Consider the following 17,874-nt stretch of genomic DNA (forward strand, 5'->3'; position numbering starts at 1 on the left):
CTCAAAGGTCGCCGTATTTGAGTTGTTCAGGGCTTCTTAAAAGAGCCCAGCACTCAAGCCGCGTATGTCTACCGCTGGAGCAGATGCAGGTTCTGAACTTAAGACGGCAAAATGGCCAAAATATAGGAGTAGACTACATATCCAAGGTGAATGTCGGAGAGTATATCCACCTAGTCATGTGCCACGTCGAGCCTGCAGCCCGCCAGCGGGCTTCCGTCCTCCCAAGGCACCAAACACCATGGGTCATTGTCCCCAAACAACAAGTGTTCGCCACGACGCACAACAGAAGATGCACATTCCTCGTGTTTAGAGGGGCCAAGGGGCTGTAACTGAGCTAGACATGTTAGTTCACCAAGTCGGTCGAACGGGAAGACTCCACTAAGGGTGTATGTATGTTATCTCCAGCCTATGGCCGTCTATTTGTAACAGCTAAACATGCCGATCCGTTTATCTGTGGATGATGTTGGGGATGGTGGAGTTGTGGGGTAGAAGGGCATTAGATTCGGCCGAGCTGGGGCCGGTTTCTGGGGAATCCCTGACGATCTCTTGGAGATATCCACCAAGTTGTTTTACTAGGTACCGGTGATGTCAGTTCACCACCTTACTCCAACGAGCCCCTTTACCGTGCTGCCCACTTAGTGTACAGAAAGGGGACGTATCTTAGGCATGTAGCCCGGAAACCCTGAAATTGCTTGAGAATTCTTGCTATTCAACGGTCTCGGTAGATCCAGTTGGTGAATCCAACCTCGGGAATCCAACTACCGACAAAGTGGAGTTAGCGTGTGGAGAAGCTGGTCAGCGGAACGGTGATGGAGTTGGGGTTGCCAAGCTTGCCTCCAGGTTGAGCTAGTGTTGCTAGTGTCGCGGGAAGAGTGGGGGTTGAGATGAACGAACAAGTCTCGGGGAATTGGAAGTCCATGAAGGGGGGAAATGCGTCTTGCACATGGAGGATAATGTATTACCAGCTATTACGCTATGAACGTCGCAGATCGATAGCGAGTTGATCTGGGAAGTAATATCAAGTACGTATGTAGATTCTAGTCCAGGGTCTCTCCGCCCTCATACCACCAAGTTCCTACTGCATATGACAATGCGACCGATTCAATCAACTCTTCCTACCCAGGCTTTTCCTCATCAGCGTTACGTCGAAGAACGAAGGCGCCCAGTGTGTGTTGAATTTTCCCCAGCTCCTCGCCCGGAGCTTCAAGACCATATAGCGAGTGAGAAAAATACGAAATTGCACCGGGCCCCTTTCCGGCCCGGGAAATAAATAACCGTGAAATGCAGCAAGCTAGCTGAAGAACGAGGGAAAGAAAAAGAAAATAGGCAACGCAAATTCCGGCCGTATAAATCGAATCAAACAGTGTACAGGAAGTCCGGTCGCTGGTCCCCAAGCTTCTCGATTTCCGTCTGACTTAGTCCTTCCACCCAGTGGTCGCGTTCCCCGCGCTGACGACGGCGGTTCTCTAACCGGAGGAGAATGGTCATAAGAACAGACCCGCCTAGCAGAAACAAGGCCAAGTAGGCAGCGATGACACCGTGGCCCTCCGGGTAACGCGGGTCGTGGAAGTAGATATTGCTGCTGACAATACCGTTGAGGTTGCCCCAGCCAATGACGAAACCGAGCACGACACCACGCTTGTAGACACCCTCGACGTTGTTGGCCACCCAGGTAATGGTGTTGGCAATGCAGGGGTAGATGCCCAGCGCAGCGAGGAAAGTGCCGGCGTACTGCACCGCGGGGCTCTCCGAGCCAAGCAACATAGCGAACCCGGCGACGCCGAGCACGGAAACGCAGATGTTACACAGTCCACGGGCACGCGTGCGGTCGGCTAGGAAACCAATGGCAACGGTGAGAATCGCCGCGGCGGCGTATGGAGGAACCGACATCAGCTGCGCTCGTACCACGCTCGTGTTCCACCCCAGGTTGGAAATGATGGTCGGCAGGAAGAGCGAGAAGGCGTACAGGGGCATGTCGCAACCCATGTAAATCACCATGCCGAGCCATGTCTTCCAGTCGCGGAGGGCCTGCCAGAAGTATGTCATCTGGAACGATTCGTGGTTCGCAGAGGCCTGTTGGTCGGACCTCAGACGGCGGATGACGCGAGCGCGGTCGTCGTCGGAAAGGAAACGGGCCTGGTCGGGGAAGTCGTAGACCATCCAGAAGGAGGCGATGCCGACGAGGATGGTGAGCAGGCCTTCGAGGATGAAAATCCACGCCCACCCGGCAATGCCGGCAATCCCATCCATGTTCTCAATGGCAGCAGCAAGCAGACCACCAAACGAACCCGAGATGGCTGCAGCGGAGAAAAAGATAGCCGCTCGCACGCCAAACTCAGAACGCTTGTACCAGCAGGAGAGGTAGTAGTTCACTCCCGGGAACAGCCCGGCCTCGGCCAGTCCGAGGAACCACCGCGCTGCCATCAGACCAGACCAGTTTTTCACAAACCCCATGCCGAGCATACTAGCGCCCCATAGGACCCTTTCATGAAACGCAGCGAGGTTAGTCGGGGGGTTCGTAAAGGTCTGCCCCAAAACAGCCGGGGACTTACATGATGATAGGCAGGAAAATAGATGGTCGCAGCTTTTTGAGTAAGATGTTGGTGAGAGGCTCAAAGACGGCGTATGATACAAAGAAGATGGTGAGGGTGGCGTTATATGACGGTATGGTAAGTCCGAGTTCCTTCTGAAGACCAGCGATCTTGGCGTTGCCGATATTGGTCCGATCGAGGAATGCCATCAAGTAGAGGAAACTAAGCTGTTGCACTCTAAGTTAGCTCACAAAGCCAAGTTCCCCAAGCTTTCTTAGCGATACCAAGCATGAGGGTAAAAACCAACCCATGGAAGCAGCATCCAGTCCAACCTCCATATCAACTTCCGTTCCTGTGAATAATTGGTTTCGTCAGCGTGTTCTTCACTTAACAGGGACATGTGCGCGGGCCAGAAGCAAAATCCTGCTTACCACCTCAGCCTTCTGTTCCTCGGACAGATGCGCGTCCGGGTCCTTCGGCATGTCGGGCGATTCGCCCTCCTGGCTGTGGTTCGCATCGCTGGACACCTTTTCCTCGTCTGCCTTCATGTTGACGATGTCGACGTCAAAGCGGCCTCCAGATTTTAAAAAGTTGAGGAACGCTAAAAGGGTGCAGCGGTGGTTTTGGGTGTTCGCGTCAGCTGATGATCGCAATTATAAACGCACATCGACCTTCGGCACCTGCCGGTCTGAAACTTAAAAATACAGTGGCGCGGGAAGCCGGTTGGGAAGTCTGGGAGCGGAGAGGAATAAATATGGGATGGAAAAGGTCATTGAGGGATTAGGGGTCTCTTGCGCGCAAGAACAACTAAAATCCGACGGAAATGGGACGGGTTGCATGCGGGATGGGGATGACGGATTTAATAATTATGTGCAGGCGCTGGGAAAGAAGTGGAGATAAGCCGAGCTTGATGCTGCCACTCTTCGGTCATTCAACTTACCCATCGCTCCCTGCGCCCGAGCACTGGTGCAGGCTAGGGGGGGTAGTGTCAAAGGTTGCCCTGATAGATCACTCAGCGACGAAGCAGCGCGGCGCTCCTGTCAACCGTTAACAACGTTCCCCTCCTCCCATCCTCGTTGGAGCTTCATTACAGGGGTGGCGGGGGTCGGGGCCCTTGGCGCAACCTGGTAGCCAGTCCGCGGAAAGGGGAAATGCCGCCGATGTTGCGTAGGTTGTGGGGATAGAATGCACCGAGAATAGGTCGAATCCGGAAATACAATCGTCGCAACAAAAGACGGCTGAGAACCCAATCCCGGGCTACAGCTGCGTTAGGAGGTTGTGTCGAAGTTGATGATCATCCCCAATGACCGGGCGAGACGTCGCGGTGGATTACGAAAAAAAAAGAGAACGGAATAACTTATAGAGCCTGAGAAGAGGGAGGTTCGGGGAAAGACAATAAAAGATCGGGGCTTGGGCAGCCAAGCAAGTAACGTTAGCAATAACAGCGCAACAAGTCCACAAACCTTGTCTCCGTCAAGAATGGAAGCCAAGCGTCGGGAAGGGACGACGGGAGCCAGCGTGTGAACCTGGAAGAACGCGTGGGCACTTGGGGGACTTTGTTCATCAGCTTGGAGCAAAAAAAGACAAATGCGGAGGAAAATGCGGAGGAAGCTAAGCCCACCAGGGCAGGTTCCCAAGATCCCAGCACCATGCTGCAACCCGCGACGGACGGACGGACGGGTAGTATCACGGTCCCACCGCTTGCCTGCTCGTCCACCCATCCGTCTGTATGTTTCGCATGCGATCGCCACCGGGAGCAAATCAAGGGAGCCACAGGCGGGGGTTCACTCACTCGGTATGCGAGGTGTCAAGGTGCTCAGAGCCCGGCGAGCCCGGTCAGAGAGGGGTAGGGAGGGCTTCCGCAAACATTCGGTGTCCCAAAGCAATGCCCACTCTCAGTGCATGCAGCACTGCATTCTCCGATCGGGTAACCGTACCCAGGGTCCATTCTGGGTTCGAAAGTTCTGTTTCTTTGACTCTAGAATCATCGAATACCAGATGGCACGCGCACGGCTCGTGCGATGCAATGCAAGGGGCTTTCCACGTGCTTATCGCGATCTTCGAGGCTTGGGGCCCAAACACCAGCGCCAACTCCGAGCCTGTTAAAGCTGTTCTTAGAACCGGTTGGTATTGACTGTGTATATCGCTGCCACATCAGTCCGAGCCCCCGACTCTCATCAACTCTTATTAACTTGTTCTGTGAAAAGACAGTTCACGCTCCTGTCATCACTGGTGCAGGGATTTGATGATGTCTGGGGTCCAATGACGTGTTGTTCATTGCTCCACAACGCATCTCAACCATCTAAACTCGAGACGGAAGCGTCAGGGAACAAGGAGGGCTTGACTATGTACATACAAACACCGAAAGGAGGATGAAAATGAGTCAAATCACGAAGAGGTAAAATAGTTTTGGTCAAATGCAAAATAAAATAAAATAAAAAGTAAGGAGGAAAGGGGGATCGAGCTTTCGTCTCGAATTTGGAAGAATGCAGTTCACTGGAGTTTCTTTTCTCTTACCTCGTCGCCCCACTGCATTCAGTGCATTGTATGTACCCTTGATCGTGCCGCGATCTTTGTGCTATTAGTTGTGTCTAATATCACATCCCCAGGAGCCGTACTACCGAACAACGTAGCTACTATTTATTGTATTTTTAAAAAGAAAAACAACAAAAGTCTAAGTTTATTAGCTGCACCATGCTGAGCAGTACGAGCTCCTATTACATGGCTACTCGACATGCGTCGGCCCGGCGTCAGTGTTGGATACTGCACCAGGCCGGAACCTCTTAACCTCTCTGAAGTCTGATGTTGACGACGGCTTCTGATCAAAATTTACCCTGCTGATGAGACTGGAAGCTTTGTAAACCACCTTGTTACACCCAACTCTGGCAGTTCTTAGCTTGTCTGGGTATGATTGGAATCTTCAGTAATTGTGCGGAACTGTACCTACTTTGCAGTTCACCAACATTCCAATCAAAACGGCCTACAGGCTTTTGGCCCCGGCTCTACATACCTCACCCATGCAACATAACAGGTAACCAACCCTACATTACGCCAAGTCATACATAAACCCAGAGTGGATACTCAGCAAATATAGCTACGGTATCGTCCGTTGCAACAGCTACCTAGTGGGCGCGTTATACAACCAGGGGTTTCCTTGTGCGAACGGTTGAGTCCCTGCATCGCTGCAGTAAGCAGCAGCAAACCTTTCTTTTCAGCCGCCTTTGAGAGACACTTGTAACAAACTGGTGGGACATGTGTGGAAGGCCAGTAAACTCTGCCCGCCGTCAGGGGTATACCTCGACGGGAAAGTTGGTTCAAGACTTGACCCCTGGCTTCCTTTACTATTGCTTCACAAAAGCCCCCTGAATTTCCTCCCTGCCCCCTTCTTCACTGCACACACGTACAAGAACACACGCAATGTGGCCACATTTCCCCTGAGCGTGGCCTTTGTGTGGCCGTATGGGTTGCCAAGCTGCGTCGCGAGTGTGGCACGGCCAGGGAAAGCGAAGAGAGACCTGCTCCCTCGACTGGTCCACCGGAAACCAATAAAATATCCACTCCCGTTATGGGAGGTTGCAGTTAGGCCACCGCCCGAAGAGGGCTGAAAGAAAGGGATGATACTACGACGGTTTAGAAACGACGTGGCCGGAAGATACCCTCACAGCTCAGCTTTACACGATTTCCGCGGGCAGGGGCAGCTAGGGCAATTGTCAGGCCCTGCATCATTATTAGAGTTGATGGGTAGGGTAACACGAAAAGTCCATGCGGGTAGCCGCCGGTGTCCCTGTCGAGAATTTCTTAGCCTCCGGCCCTCCGAGGAGATAGCTTCCGAGTAAATTGCCACAGAGATGGTCGACACCTTCCAGCAGTTAAGGGGATTATCGGACCGCATTTTTGACCAACCCGGATGTTGTTTCCGGGTTCGAGAATCGTAGCCTTGCCGGCGTTTGCAAAACGACTGGGTGGTGCTCAGAACCAAGAGCCTTGCCAGTTCCCGATGAATGTCAGCCCATGAAAACCGCAATCTGACTCGAGACCTAGGAATACCCCTCGTCCCCCAATGGTAACTGTCCCCGCCTTGGCTACACCTTTGGAAAAGCTTTTCGAAGAGTAACGTTAGCTCGACGCCGCTGAGACAACTACTTACGTCCCGCTCCGAATCCCGCGCCGGGCTTTGCTGGGCACCGGTGATCCAGGTTGGGGCTGAGGTCTCCCCATCGGGGTGCGTCCCAAAATGATACTATGTATCCATGCTAGGGCGATGCTTTTTCTGTCCTTAAGCTCCCGGATCCCGTGAGCTAATGCTAAAGCATGTAACGAACACCAAGAACGAGAATTGCAGGGTTCCGGGCCCGGTAAGCTGCAAAATCCCGGGAATAGTCTCTGGATTCCATGGGGGTTGCATACACAGCAACGGGTTTTAACATCGCCAACTTCATGAGCAGCAAGACGTCGTGCCGTCGACAGGGTAGGAGGGCCCAGGGGAAGGCTGTTGGTTAAACTTCTTTCCCCAAAGATCCTGGGCCGGCTGCCGACGAGGAACCGTGGACTCGGGACCGTCTAACTGGCCATCTGCGCCCGCGCTATGCTGTGCTTGCGTGGCGTCATGTATCGAATTCCGGAATAGGGCCGACAGGCGTGCGCGCATATCCTTCCCGTCGCCTCGAACTTGACCCTTGACGAACGTACTATGGCAAGAGACCTCGGGAGATTGACAAATAAAAGGAAATAGAGAGAGAGTGTGAGCGCAAACCCAATTAGACGAAGAGGTCCTGCATATCAAGGAATTTTCAAGGGAGGTTAACTTCGTGTTGTGGCAGGCGGATGAGGGCTTCCTCGTGGTCCGGGGGGTTTTGTTGTGTGGCGCGCTGACACAGCATTGGAACTCGTAAACAAGGCACGACCTTGCAGCTAGGACCCGGGAGTCACCGCGGTTGACCGCAAACTACTGAGAGACGCAAAAAACAAGCCGGGTAGATCAGTATGTTCTTCGGTCACGAGTTGGTTATCGAAGCTTTTCGAAAGGTTCGTTGCAGGGCGTCGTCGGAAATGCAGCGAGACAGAAAGGGTCAAGGTACGGGTGGAGTGAATTACATAATTTTGGGACCCACTTTTGCCCCTTTCCCGCGAATCGGAGATTTTCCTGCAACGCCATTTTAGGAATCCCAAAACTGGAAGCATTTCTCATCCACCAAACCCCTCGTTCACGCAACCTCTGGGTTTTGTTGGACTCGGCCTCGTCAGCTCGCGCATTTTCGGATTCGAAAAGGCCCTAACCGAAAGTGGTGTACCTAAGATACCCGGGTTATACTTCTCGCGGCTATCTTGCTGTCTTTATGCCCCTCGATTGGTTCACCACGCTCCGTCCCGTCGTTTCCGGGAATTTACTGCGCGCCCCTCGACGGCCCCGCTGTATCATCCGATCCCGGGTCCGGTACCAAATCACTACCCCGGGTTTGACTTCTCCACGAAGTCGGAGACTGCATATTTCTGCTAGGATGCCGAAGAAAGTATGTATCGTTGGTAGGTTAGCTACACCTTCTATGCAGGCGGTGCGCTGCTGCTGCTTGATCCCGAGTGGTCGTGATTGACGGGACTCAGGTGCCGGGCCTTCCGGCTTGGTGGCGGCCAAGACCTTACTTCACGATGTGCCCAACGGCACCTTCGATGTCACTTTATTTGACTCGCAGAGTCGGATCGGTGGTCTCTGGCCGTGGGACAAGAACGACAACGCAGGTCTTGTCCATCCCCGCATGGTTGCCAACCAGAGCAAGCACACCGTCCAGTTCAGCGACCTCTCCTGGCCTGAAGATTCCCCGCAGCTGCCGCGAGCATGGCAAGTTGGCGAGTATCTTGCTAGATATCGGGAACGGTACTGTTCGGGGGCCACCTTTCGTCTTGGGACCCGTGTTGAGACCGCAAAGCCACTTCCCGCTCATGATGGGGAGAGTGGTTCACAACTCCGCTGGTCGGTAGAGACACGCTCTTCAGATGGTGAAATAAATGACGAAATATTTGACCACCTGCTGGTGGCATCTGGCTTCTTTGGCAAACCAACACTGCCCGAAGCAGGGCGAGGGGACCACGACGTTCCTGTCATACACAGCAGCCAGTACCGTGACTTGCCTGGGCTCCTTGGGAAAGTAACGGGGGAAGGCGGGAAAATTCTCGTGGTTGGCGGACAGATGTCCGGCGTCGAGATCGCGGGGACCATCGCTTCGCATTTATCATCCGCCGTCCACTCGCCTGGGCCCAGTGTCATACCAAACGCCGACAAATACTCTGTACACCATATTATACAACAGCCTATCTGGGTGTTTCCACTGCACACTTCTCCCAAGGTAGGCGGATCTCGCTGGCCTTCACAGTCTTCACTGACCTCGTCATTAACTTCTCATAGCCAACATCCTCTGCTCCCCCGTTTCTTCCACTCGACCTCGGCTCCTACAATACCGCCAACAAACCTCAGCCTTTAACTAACTCGCAAGGCCACATTTCGCCGGAAGCTGCCAAGACTACCCATGGGATCTTTGGGGCGGTCCTTGGGACCGACCAATCCGACTTCTCTCCCCAGATCGCTGTCACAGCCGCGCAGACAGAAGATCCTCCGTACCTTGCTGTTAGTGACTACTACATGGACTTTATCCGCTCCGGCTTGATTACGATATCTCACGGCAAATTGGACTCTCTCTCGGGCCGTGTCGCGAATTTATCTCCATCAGGAGAAGAGGTTACCGATATCGCTGCTGTCGTGCTCGCAACTGGCTTTGAGGCCGCTTCATCCCTCTCGTTTCTCCCAGCTCCTGTGAAGGAAACGTTGTCTCTGCAGCCCTCTGACCTGAACAACACCGTTGCGCTAGGTTTCCATGGAACCCACCATCCCGAGGTTCCCAACCTTGGCTTCGTCGGTTTCTACCGGTCACCGTATTGGGGCGTCATGGAAATGCAAGCCCGCTTCCTGGCGGCCTTATGGGCAGCCGGTGGTCCTTCGTCACTGTCGCTCTCAGAATCCCTTCGGAATGCTCTGCAGAACGACACCTCGATTAGGCGGACCCTCGAGCTTCGTACGGACCCACGCGCCTCCCAGTTCCCCATGGGCGACTACGCTTGGCTGATGCAAGAGTTCGCGACCGCTCTCGATCTCCCCCGAGTACCACATCTGGGCGAACTCCCTGCACTCCCACCGACCAACAAGCAAATGGACATTCTCACTCCAGCACGGTATCCGTCTGCTGCAGCTACCGAAGCTCAACGCGCGGAAAGCACGGCTTCCCTTCTCCGGACTGAAGGCGCCATCCACGCGGGCCTCGGGAAGCCCGCCAAGTTCCTCGCCCGCGCCGTCTTTCGTTCCCTCCTGGGCGAGTGGAAACTAGATCGCGATCTCGTTAGCAAGCTTCCAAGCCACCCTTCGGGACGCTTCAGCGGCACAGCACGATTCCTGCTGCGTGATGGGACTGCTGACGGGCGTGAGTCACTGTTCGACCCGGAAAATCCGGGATCAGAGTACCTATACGTTGAAGAGGGTGATTTCACAGCCACCAATGGGTTCAAGTTTCATGCCACGAGACGATACGTCTGGAGGTATGATGAGGGAAAGGACCGCTTAAGCGTATGGTTTGTCAAGACGGACGACCAGTTGAGGGCGGACTATCTATTTCATGAGGTGGAGTTTACCGTTCCCCAGGGCGAAGGGGAAAACACTCAAAAGGGTTGGGAGGCTACTGCTGGCCATTTGTGCATTGACGACTTCTACAATGTCAGGTACGGGTTCAACTTCAAAGCGGTGAATTTGCAGGATTGGCGGTTGGCGTACACTGTCAAGGGGCCGAAGAAGGACTACACCATCGATGGCACGTACCGGCGGTAGTGAGTTTGCCGGCTGAGCTTATTGTTTGATAAAGATGGAGCTTTGGAGCGGTGAAGTTGCCCTGCAATGCAGCTAATTCTGTTCCGCTGCTTGGCTCTCCGGTCTGCACCTCGTAGCGTGAATGATTCCGAGAGTCTTCGGCTTCAGGGGAGGCCGGCATTCTTCATCGCCTTCCGTCGACAACTCCCCTTACCTCTGCTCATCGTTTTGACTTTTCAGAAAACACGGCAACTTGCATCTCGTTGCGAACCTATCACGTCGACTATGTTCTGGGTCCAAGACGGCTACAAACATCCTAAATAGCATGAGATAATATTCCGGCTGTCGGTCGCCATGGTTTGCAGTAGTCATTCCCTTCGAGATGCTCGCTCCCTCGCGTGGAAAGCCGTTTCAACTCTACCCGTGGAGTTGAGAATCGCCCCGGACTACACCGCTTGACAATCGCCATTGTTTGACGCCACGGGGTGGGGCTGAACCCGCATAGGAGGTGTAACACAGCAAAACATCGCCTCAGAGTTGGCTGTTGGCAAGGGAAAACAAGGCCAATCGAGGGGGTAGTTGATATTGTCGACCCGTCTAAATGGACTGTATGAGCTTATAAATTCACGGAGTACATGACGAATGTGGCAAGAGAATAAGTCGATCGCGACTGCACCCACTTTTAGCTGCAGCATTGATCAAAGTATCCCTAACCTGCTCACCATCTACCTAAACAAACAAAGGTCGCAGCATGTAACTCAAAAATCATACCGCTATCGGTCATAGGTAGCTATACCTATATTTGGAGATATCTATATCTATTAACCTAATGGCCGCCTCATTGTGATGTGTGTTAGCTTTTTGGGAGACGGTGGGGAGGACTTTGATCGAAGGTGGGTGGGTAGCGACCTTGCCGTATTCGTCACTGATGTACTTTGTACTCCGTGAACTTATAAGCTCATACAGTCCATTTAGACGGGTCGGATATTGTGAATGGAACCCGTCCCTTGCATCTCCTCGCAACAACCCCCAGAAACAGGACCATGCATCCTAGAAGCCAGCCGCGGATCGACCCGTCAAGCCGCGCTCATCATTAAATGTTAGAGTTGTTTCGCGAAGTCGTTTGTCCCGATAGCCGGCAGTAAAGTGGGGTTAGGGATGAGGGTGTTTGTTCGCCGGGCAAGCGACGATCAACTTACTAGCTACGGACCCAAAGTCGTCAGCATTACGGGTATTATTCAATTGATGAACGTAACTCGCAGTCCAATGGCCGAACTACTTGTTACTTTTTCAAATTGTTTCGAACAACGATATATATTGCCACTCACTTGCTTTATTGTACTCATAATGGGTATGGTCTCGATGAGACCCAGCGTTTGATGCAGGTACGAGCGAGATCCAGATTTTAAACCCCAGTCCGTCCAACCCGAGAGACAGATCTCTCTCACAGCATTACGTCCCCTACCAATCAGCCATCACCAATAGCTTCCTTGAGTCTTTTAGAGAGTACTCCCACGAGAAGACCCAGGGATGCTCCCAGCCCCTTCGTCGGAGTCAGGGGAACCATCACCACACAAACGTACCTGACTAGGAGCCGAACAACCGGAAACTCAGCACACGCCAGCCAAACCACTCCCGAGTTTCCAGTCCGGATGGGGGCCATCGCACAATGCCGGGTGCGTGCATTTGACGACTGATTTTCAACGTACACATAATATTGAACTTTGTCTTGAGGGGTCACGGGTACGTCAATAATGTGAGTACCCCCGAAACGAGACCAGGTTTCTATGTCTTGCTGCGCGGCCGTACGTATCTCATGCGGCCGGAGAGGATGGTTCATGGCTGGCTGTAGCTCGCATTGGATGCGATATGGGTTAGTGGACCGGGGTTTTAACGGTTAGAAGGGGAATGCTGAACACATTTGGTGGGAATGGATAGACCAGAATATACTGCAGTACAGTATGCGATCAATGTACCGACTTTGCCAGCTTGCAGTTCGGTGTCTTTTCTTACCTATCCGTCTGAGACTGATTACCTAGGTACCATGCTTTTTCCTACTTCAATCAAGACCTTATGAAGCGCCTGATACAATCTTGGGACGAACATGTACAACGCCCTTGGATTCAATGGGGGTAGCTATGCGAAAGACTCGGGGGGGCACAAGCGAGCCGGTGGTGTCCAAACCGAGCGCTACAACTCCTCAATGTCACGCTGGCTCGCCGCATGTGAAGTCATTCTGCAAGGCGATTGGTGATTCGGCGAGTTTCAACACACACCGTAGGCCGTCTCGCATGAATGCATAGGATACGAAAACAACCATCCTCTTGCTCGAGAGCCATGAATCATGATATCGAGACAAAGAGTCTCGGATTCCGAAGTCTAACTATCTCCCAACCACGAACTTTCGGAGATTCGGCAGGACTCGTCTTACCCAGCGTTAATTGAGGTACGGGGAGAAACCAAAACCCCGCCAAGGATGGTACTCCAAACAAGCAATCGGATGAGAACGGGAATGGCCACCGCTGAGGCGCAGCGCATTGCGCTCGAGGGCCGGTGACGGGAGACCTCGAGTTCAGCTCTGGAGCAGGAGGCCGTGCCACATGCAAATGTTTAGCCGAGATGACCCAATGAAGAACAAAGAAGCGAAGCTACCACCCTCAACTTTGGTCAATTTACAAGCTCAACAGGTTAGCGAGAATGTAGATAACCGCTGACCAAAGGACTGCTTGCTTGACACAGCACACGCGTGCGGAAAACCACGACGAGAATGACTGCCAGACACTTCGTAGTTAACGTGGAATACAGAACCAGTGGCTTGGTTGGTCGTTGGAGCATTTATCCCATATTGTGAGAGTGTGTTTGTTAAGTGAACGGCTATGATTCCAACAACAGAAAGATAAGTGTGAATAATTTGGACGATCACCGGCGTGGGCAAGCAATACTTCGTATATTATAGTTATTCGTCCACTCAAGAATCAAAAATAACCTTCACAGTCACCATTCCCACTGCATGGCATTTAGAACTTCCCAAACAGGCAAGGCTGTTTTCTGACCATGCATTATTACCACCCTGCCGGCGGCAACTCACAAGATTGAACATTGGACAAATTGCGGCCAATGCCATCGCGGTCCATTTTGGTTCGCGACGCTGCATCGGAATGAGAATGATAGGAGCAACAATGCCCCTTGTCTGACACTGCACATGAAGTCCCCCAGTCTTGCCGCTTGCGGGGGAAATTCCAAATGGCCTGACCGGGGGTGTGAGTTGACCCTGGGCTTCGGCCGTGTCGCAGGGGCCCTCGGCCCGCAGCGACCCTTCTTTTTCTTTGTCAAATCCCCGGTTTCCATCGCGAAGGATTGATTCCTGAGCGCGAACCGAGAAAACCAATGTCCGGGGCCTCCCCGGCCTTCTCCTTGCGTCCACGTGCTGACTGTGCTGGGCGCGCTGGCCTCCTCGGGTTGCGTGCTCACTGCGTGTGGTGATCTCGGTTGCAGATGGCTTGCAGGTTCACCGCGAGCATGGAGGGGCGCAATAGGCAGCCAGGAAAGGCCGTTCGCACTACGCACGCAGGAGCGAAGGAAATACGCCGAGAATTTTGACGCGGCTTGGAGATGGGGGGGTCGCTGTTTGCTCCGACTCCTGAAGTCTCCCACCTCTAACAGTCGACAGTAAGCCCCCTCCTTCACCGCAAGACCTCGAGGCTTGTGGAGAGGGGTACGTACAGAAACGCCGAAGTGTCTCTCGTTTGTTCTGGCTTTTTTTATCTTCCTTTTTTTCAGTTTGAACGTGAGCACACATTGAAGCACAGTTCATTTCACTCCCTTCATCCATGTCCACCCTACTGATTTCTGCCAAGGGACCGAGTCCGATCGATTCCCGATGCTCAGATTCGAGTCCCGATGAAACAGCAGCATCTACTGTCGTAATGCACCACCATGGCCGGGCCGCCGACGTGCGTCTGCAGTCTTGATTTTGACATGTCCTTCTCCCAGTGAATGACCTCCCAGCAGCACCCTTGACCTTTGGCCCCTGTCTGTCCCCGCGATCTGGCACCTCCGTCTCTCCATCTCTTAGACACTCTCCGCCCCCAGGCTTGACTTCCCCAGGTCGCAGATCGGCCGTTTACTTCTCCTCCCTGACTGCACGCCATCCCTTTCGCCGTCTTCTAGTGCAGCTCTCCTCCGGCTTGGTGCAACACAGGCAGCACGCACCCGCCCACTTCACGCTACCGTCGTGGCGAAGGACGACCCTGCCGTGATCCTGCAGGTATCCAATCAATGGAGTCTCTGCAGTCGCCCCAGGTCACACAACCAATATCCAGCGTTTTCCCTGGGCCCCAGCTGCGACGGCCAACGACCACTTTGCGGAAAGAAGCAGACACTAGGCCCTGCGGTCTTTGTGTTCGGTGTGGCTTCTCTAACTTCCCTGGACTCTCTGGATTTACCGTCGACTTCGGGCGCCGCAGCCCGGCACCTGACGGCGAGAAAGGACCATCAAGACCGCCTGGACATCCACTGCGCAGCGTTCGTCCGCCCACGACCGAGCACGCCGAACCGAGACGGTGTTCACCAGCAACCGTGTTGTTGGCTTCCTGCAACCTGGCTGAGGGTACCCTTCGTTGGCCGCCCTACCACGAATCCACTCTCAAACCGACCTTCCATCCCATCAACGTTTGAAGGGCGGCTTGAGTAAGGCTTGGATTTAGGGAAAGCCACATGCTCGCGTCGCCTCGGTTTGTTGATTGCTCCCTCAGTACGGGTGTTCACTGTTCAGTTGCTACTACACCTGGGACGACGCAAGGGAACTGGCACGCGGTTTTGCCAGGCAATCGGTTTTGCCAGGCAATCAGTCCATCCTCGCGTTTGGCCATCAATCAATCAGTACCGACCAAAAAAAAAAATTTATGTTCACGCCTTTGGAGTCTGGGGAGCAACCAAAAAAGACCTGCGTGCATTTCTTGACGCCCGCCCTGCTGCAAGCCTGCTCCGACTTGAACATAACGCCTGTTCCATCTCTCGCATTGCCAGCCCAAATCGACCTGAACTTGAGCCGCAACCTTTCGACCTTCCCTTTTCACTGACTGCACTCCGGCTCAAGCGAAAAGAAAAATACCACCGACGAAACTTCTTCCCGCCGTCATCGGACTTCTTCCCATAACGCAAAGCTAGCCATTATCCGTGACGACTGTCACTGTGAGCCATCCATCATCACGCGGATGCAAGCCATCACCCACCATCAAGACGGACAGCCCTTCTTGGCATCACCCCGACAGCTCGCTCCGAAAGTCGAGGCTGAAAGTCATCGAACGCCTTGCCTTGCCCGGGCGGTCGACACCCAGTGTCTCTTCCCCGGTTCAACCGCCGTGGTTGTGCACCACCTTTAAAGTCTTCGCCGGATCCCTGCCCGCACCTCACCCATTATGGGCGGTTCGAGGATATTTGTCAGGGACACCGGCGATATGAACCTTACCACCGCACAACGTGAGACCATCCAACTCGTGGAGCGCCTGGGTGCCTCCATCAGCTTGATCGGTGTCTGTCTTATCTTTGCCGCCTGGGGCTTCTTGCCTCGGGTTCGCACTATCCCGAATACCTTCATTTTCTTCGCCTCCTTGGCCAATGTGGGCGCCAGCATTGCGTGCCTCATCGGCCTCAACGGCATCTTCGCCGGCGAAGAGTCGGCACTATGCAAGACACAGGCATTTTTTCTCGAGATGTGAGTATTACACTTGAAAATCTACCCACCCTTCCTCGTCTAATGGTGTTGTAGGTTTATGCAGTCCGACCCCTGGTGGTCGTTTGCCATGGCCGTCAATGTTTACATGGTTTTCTTCATGAGCTTCTCGCCGAGCGCCTTTCGCAAGCACCTCTGGGTATACTGCTTGATTTGTTACGGTATCCCGGCTATACCTGCTTTTATTTGCGTCTTATACAAACCCAACGGGCAGCCCATCTACGGCGATGCCACAGTACGTCCCATATACCCCGGCGCGCCAAGGAAGACTTGAGCTAACGGTATTGGTATCCAAGCTCTGGTGTTGGATCAACGACAACTACAATCCGTTGCGGATTTTTACTTATTACTTGCCCATCTGGGCCTGCATTTTGCTGTCTGCTATTATCTATGGTGCCGTCGGATACCACGTCTTCCATCATCGCAACCAGCTCCGAAACTTGAGTCTCAGTACTCAGGCGCGGGAATACGGCTCCGGTACCGGGGAACAGGAAAAGGTACATACGACCTATGAAGCTTATGGAGCATCATCGTCCTGTTCTCACTGCTGCCGTCTTGTAACTCGTAAACTAACTTAGGCTCGCCGATAGGAACAACAAAGTTATGGTACGGTGACCACAGAGGTGCGAATCACGGCCGAATCTTCTGGCAGCCAAAGCCCGCCCTCAACTCCGTCCGGTTCTACTGCGCCAGTGCTTCACAAGCCGGCTCCCGCCACTATACGTGCCCCCTGGGACTTCTCCGACGACGAGGATGAGGCCAATGACGATATCGAGCGCTTCCCCCAAGCTATCCGCGGCCGCACCCCAAATCAACATCACCTAACTCCGCCTTTCACGACGTCAACTGTTTCGACCGGCCGTCGCCCGCCCTCACCACCCCGCGACACAACCATTACGACCCCTGGCATGACGGCCCCCAACATGACCACCACATCGACCATAACCTCGACCGCCGAGCCGCCTCTCCCCAAGTCCAACAGCTTCGTCCAAGGCTGGCGCAAGTTCCAACGCCGTCTCGCGCACCTCGATCCCGTCAAAATGGCCTACCTGCGCACCTCCTTCGTGTTCGCCATCTCGATTCTCGTTACCTGGACCCCGAGCAGCATCAACCGTGTCTATTCGCTAGCCTACCCGAAACAAGCCAGCTACGCCCTCAACCTTGCCAGTGCGGTGGTCCTACCCCTCCAAGGACTTTGGAATGCGGTCATTTTTGTCGCGACAAGTTGGTCCTTATTGAAAGCGGAGTGTAGCGAGTTCAACAGGCGGGGCTGGTTTGGGTTTGGCGGGGTCATGGGACGACCCAGGAGGAGGCTGGGTAGTAGTGGTGATGGCACTCATGGCGATAACGTGGGCGGTTATGGGAACGATAGGGCTAAGGGCCTGTCCCCCCTGACGCCTGGGTTTCGTCATTGGGATGGGAATGCCCCGGAAAGCCGGGAACTGACGCCTATGCCGAGGGTGTCGAATATGAGGGTGATTAGGGGTGGTTCACTTTGACTTTTATAATTACATGGAGCATGACTAGCGTGGCACGGGGTTTGGGCGTTTTTCTTTTTAGCTGGTTTGATGGGCGCTTGGGAAACCTTTGAGCGGCTCTTGTGTCTTTGGGTTTTGGGACGGTTTGGTCCCCCACGGTATTGTGACTTTATGGGTTGGGAAGGCTAGGAATGGGTTGGGAACGGAAGGGAAAAGAGGCGTGGAATCTTTGTTTGCCCGGTTATAGGGCCCATATACCCAAGGGTAGAGCAGGCTTGTTATATC

General features: G+C 53.7%; 3 protein-coding genes across 3 annotated transcripts; 2 read left to right on the plus strand and 1 right to left on the minus strand.

Moving 5' to 3' along the window:
• Positions 1-1,356: 1,356 nt before the first annotated feature.
• C8A04DRAFT_36206 (major facilitator superfamily domain-containing protein) lies at positions 1,357-3,079 on the minus strand (the record flags this gene model as incomplete). Its single annotated transcript, XM_062783442.1, has 4 exons — positions 1,357-2,482; positions 2,553-2,758; positions 2,839-2,883; positions 2,963-3,079. The coding sequence occupies 4 exons, from the start codon at positions 3,077-3,079 to the stop codon at positions 1,357-1,359; spliced, it is 1,494 nt and encodes a 497-aa protein (XP_062638203.1).
• Positions 3,080-8,029: 4,950 nt separating this feature from the next.
• C8A04DRAFT_36207 (uncharacterized protein) lies at positions 8,030-10,398 on the plus strand (the record flags this gene model as incomplete). The annotated part of the gene is made up of 3 exons (XM_062783443.1): positions 8,030-8,054; positions 8,133-8,872; positions 8,932-10,398. 3 exons carry the CDS (start codon positions 8,030-8,032, stop codon positions 10,396-10,398), a joined length of 2,232 nt encoding a protein of 743 aa, XP_062638204.1.
• A 5,399-nt stretch (positions 10,399-15,797) lies between these two features.
• On the plus strand, positions 15,798-17,610 carry C8A04DRAFT_27331 (uncharacterized protein; the record flags this gene model as incomplete). The annotated part of the gene is made up of 4 exons (XM_062780257.1): positions 15,798-16,093; positions 16,148-16,346; positions 16,408-16,608; positions 16,702-17,610. The coding sequence occupies 4 exons, from the start codon at positions 15,798-15,800 to the stop codon at positions 17,608-17,610; spliced, it is 1,605 nt and encodes a 534-aa protein (XP_062638205.1).
• Between the last annotated feature and the right edge of the window lie 264 nt (positions 17,611-17,874).

This window comes from Dichotomopilus funicola (genome assembly GCF_033296635.1).
Source record: "Dichotomopilus funicola strain CBS 141.50 unplaced genomic scaffold C8A04scaffold_20, whole genome shotgun sequence".
In the NCBI taxonomy this organism is placed as follows: domain Eukaryota; kingdom Fungi; phylum Ascomycota; class Sordariomycetes; order Sordariales; family Chaetomiaceae; genus Dichotomopilus; species Dichotomopilus funicola.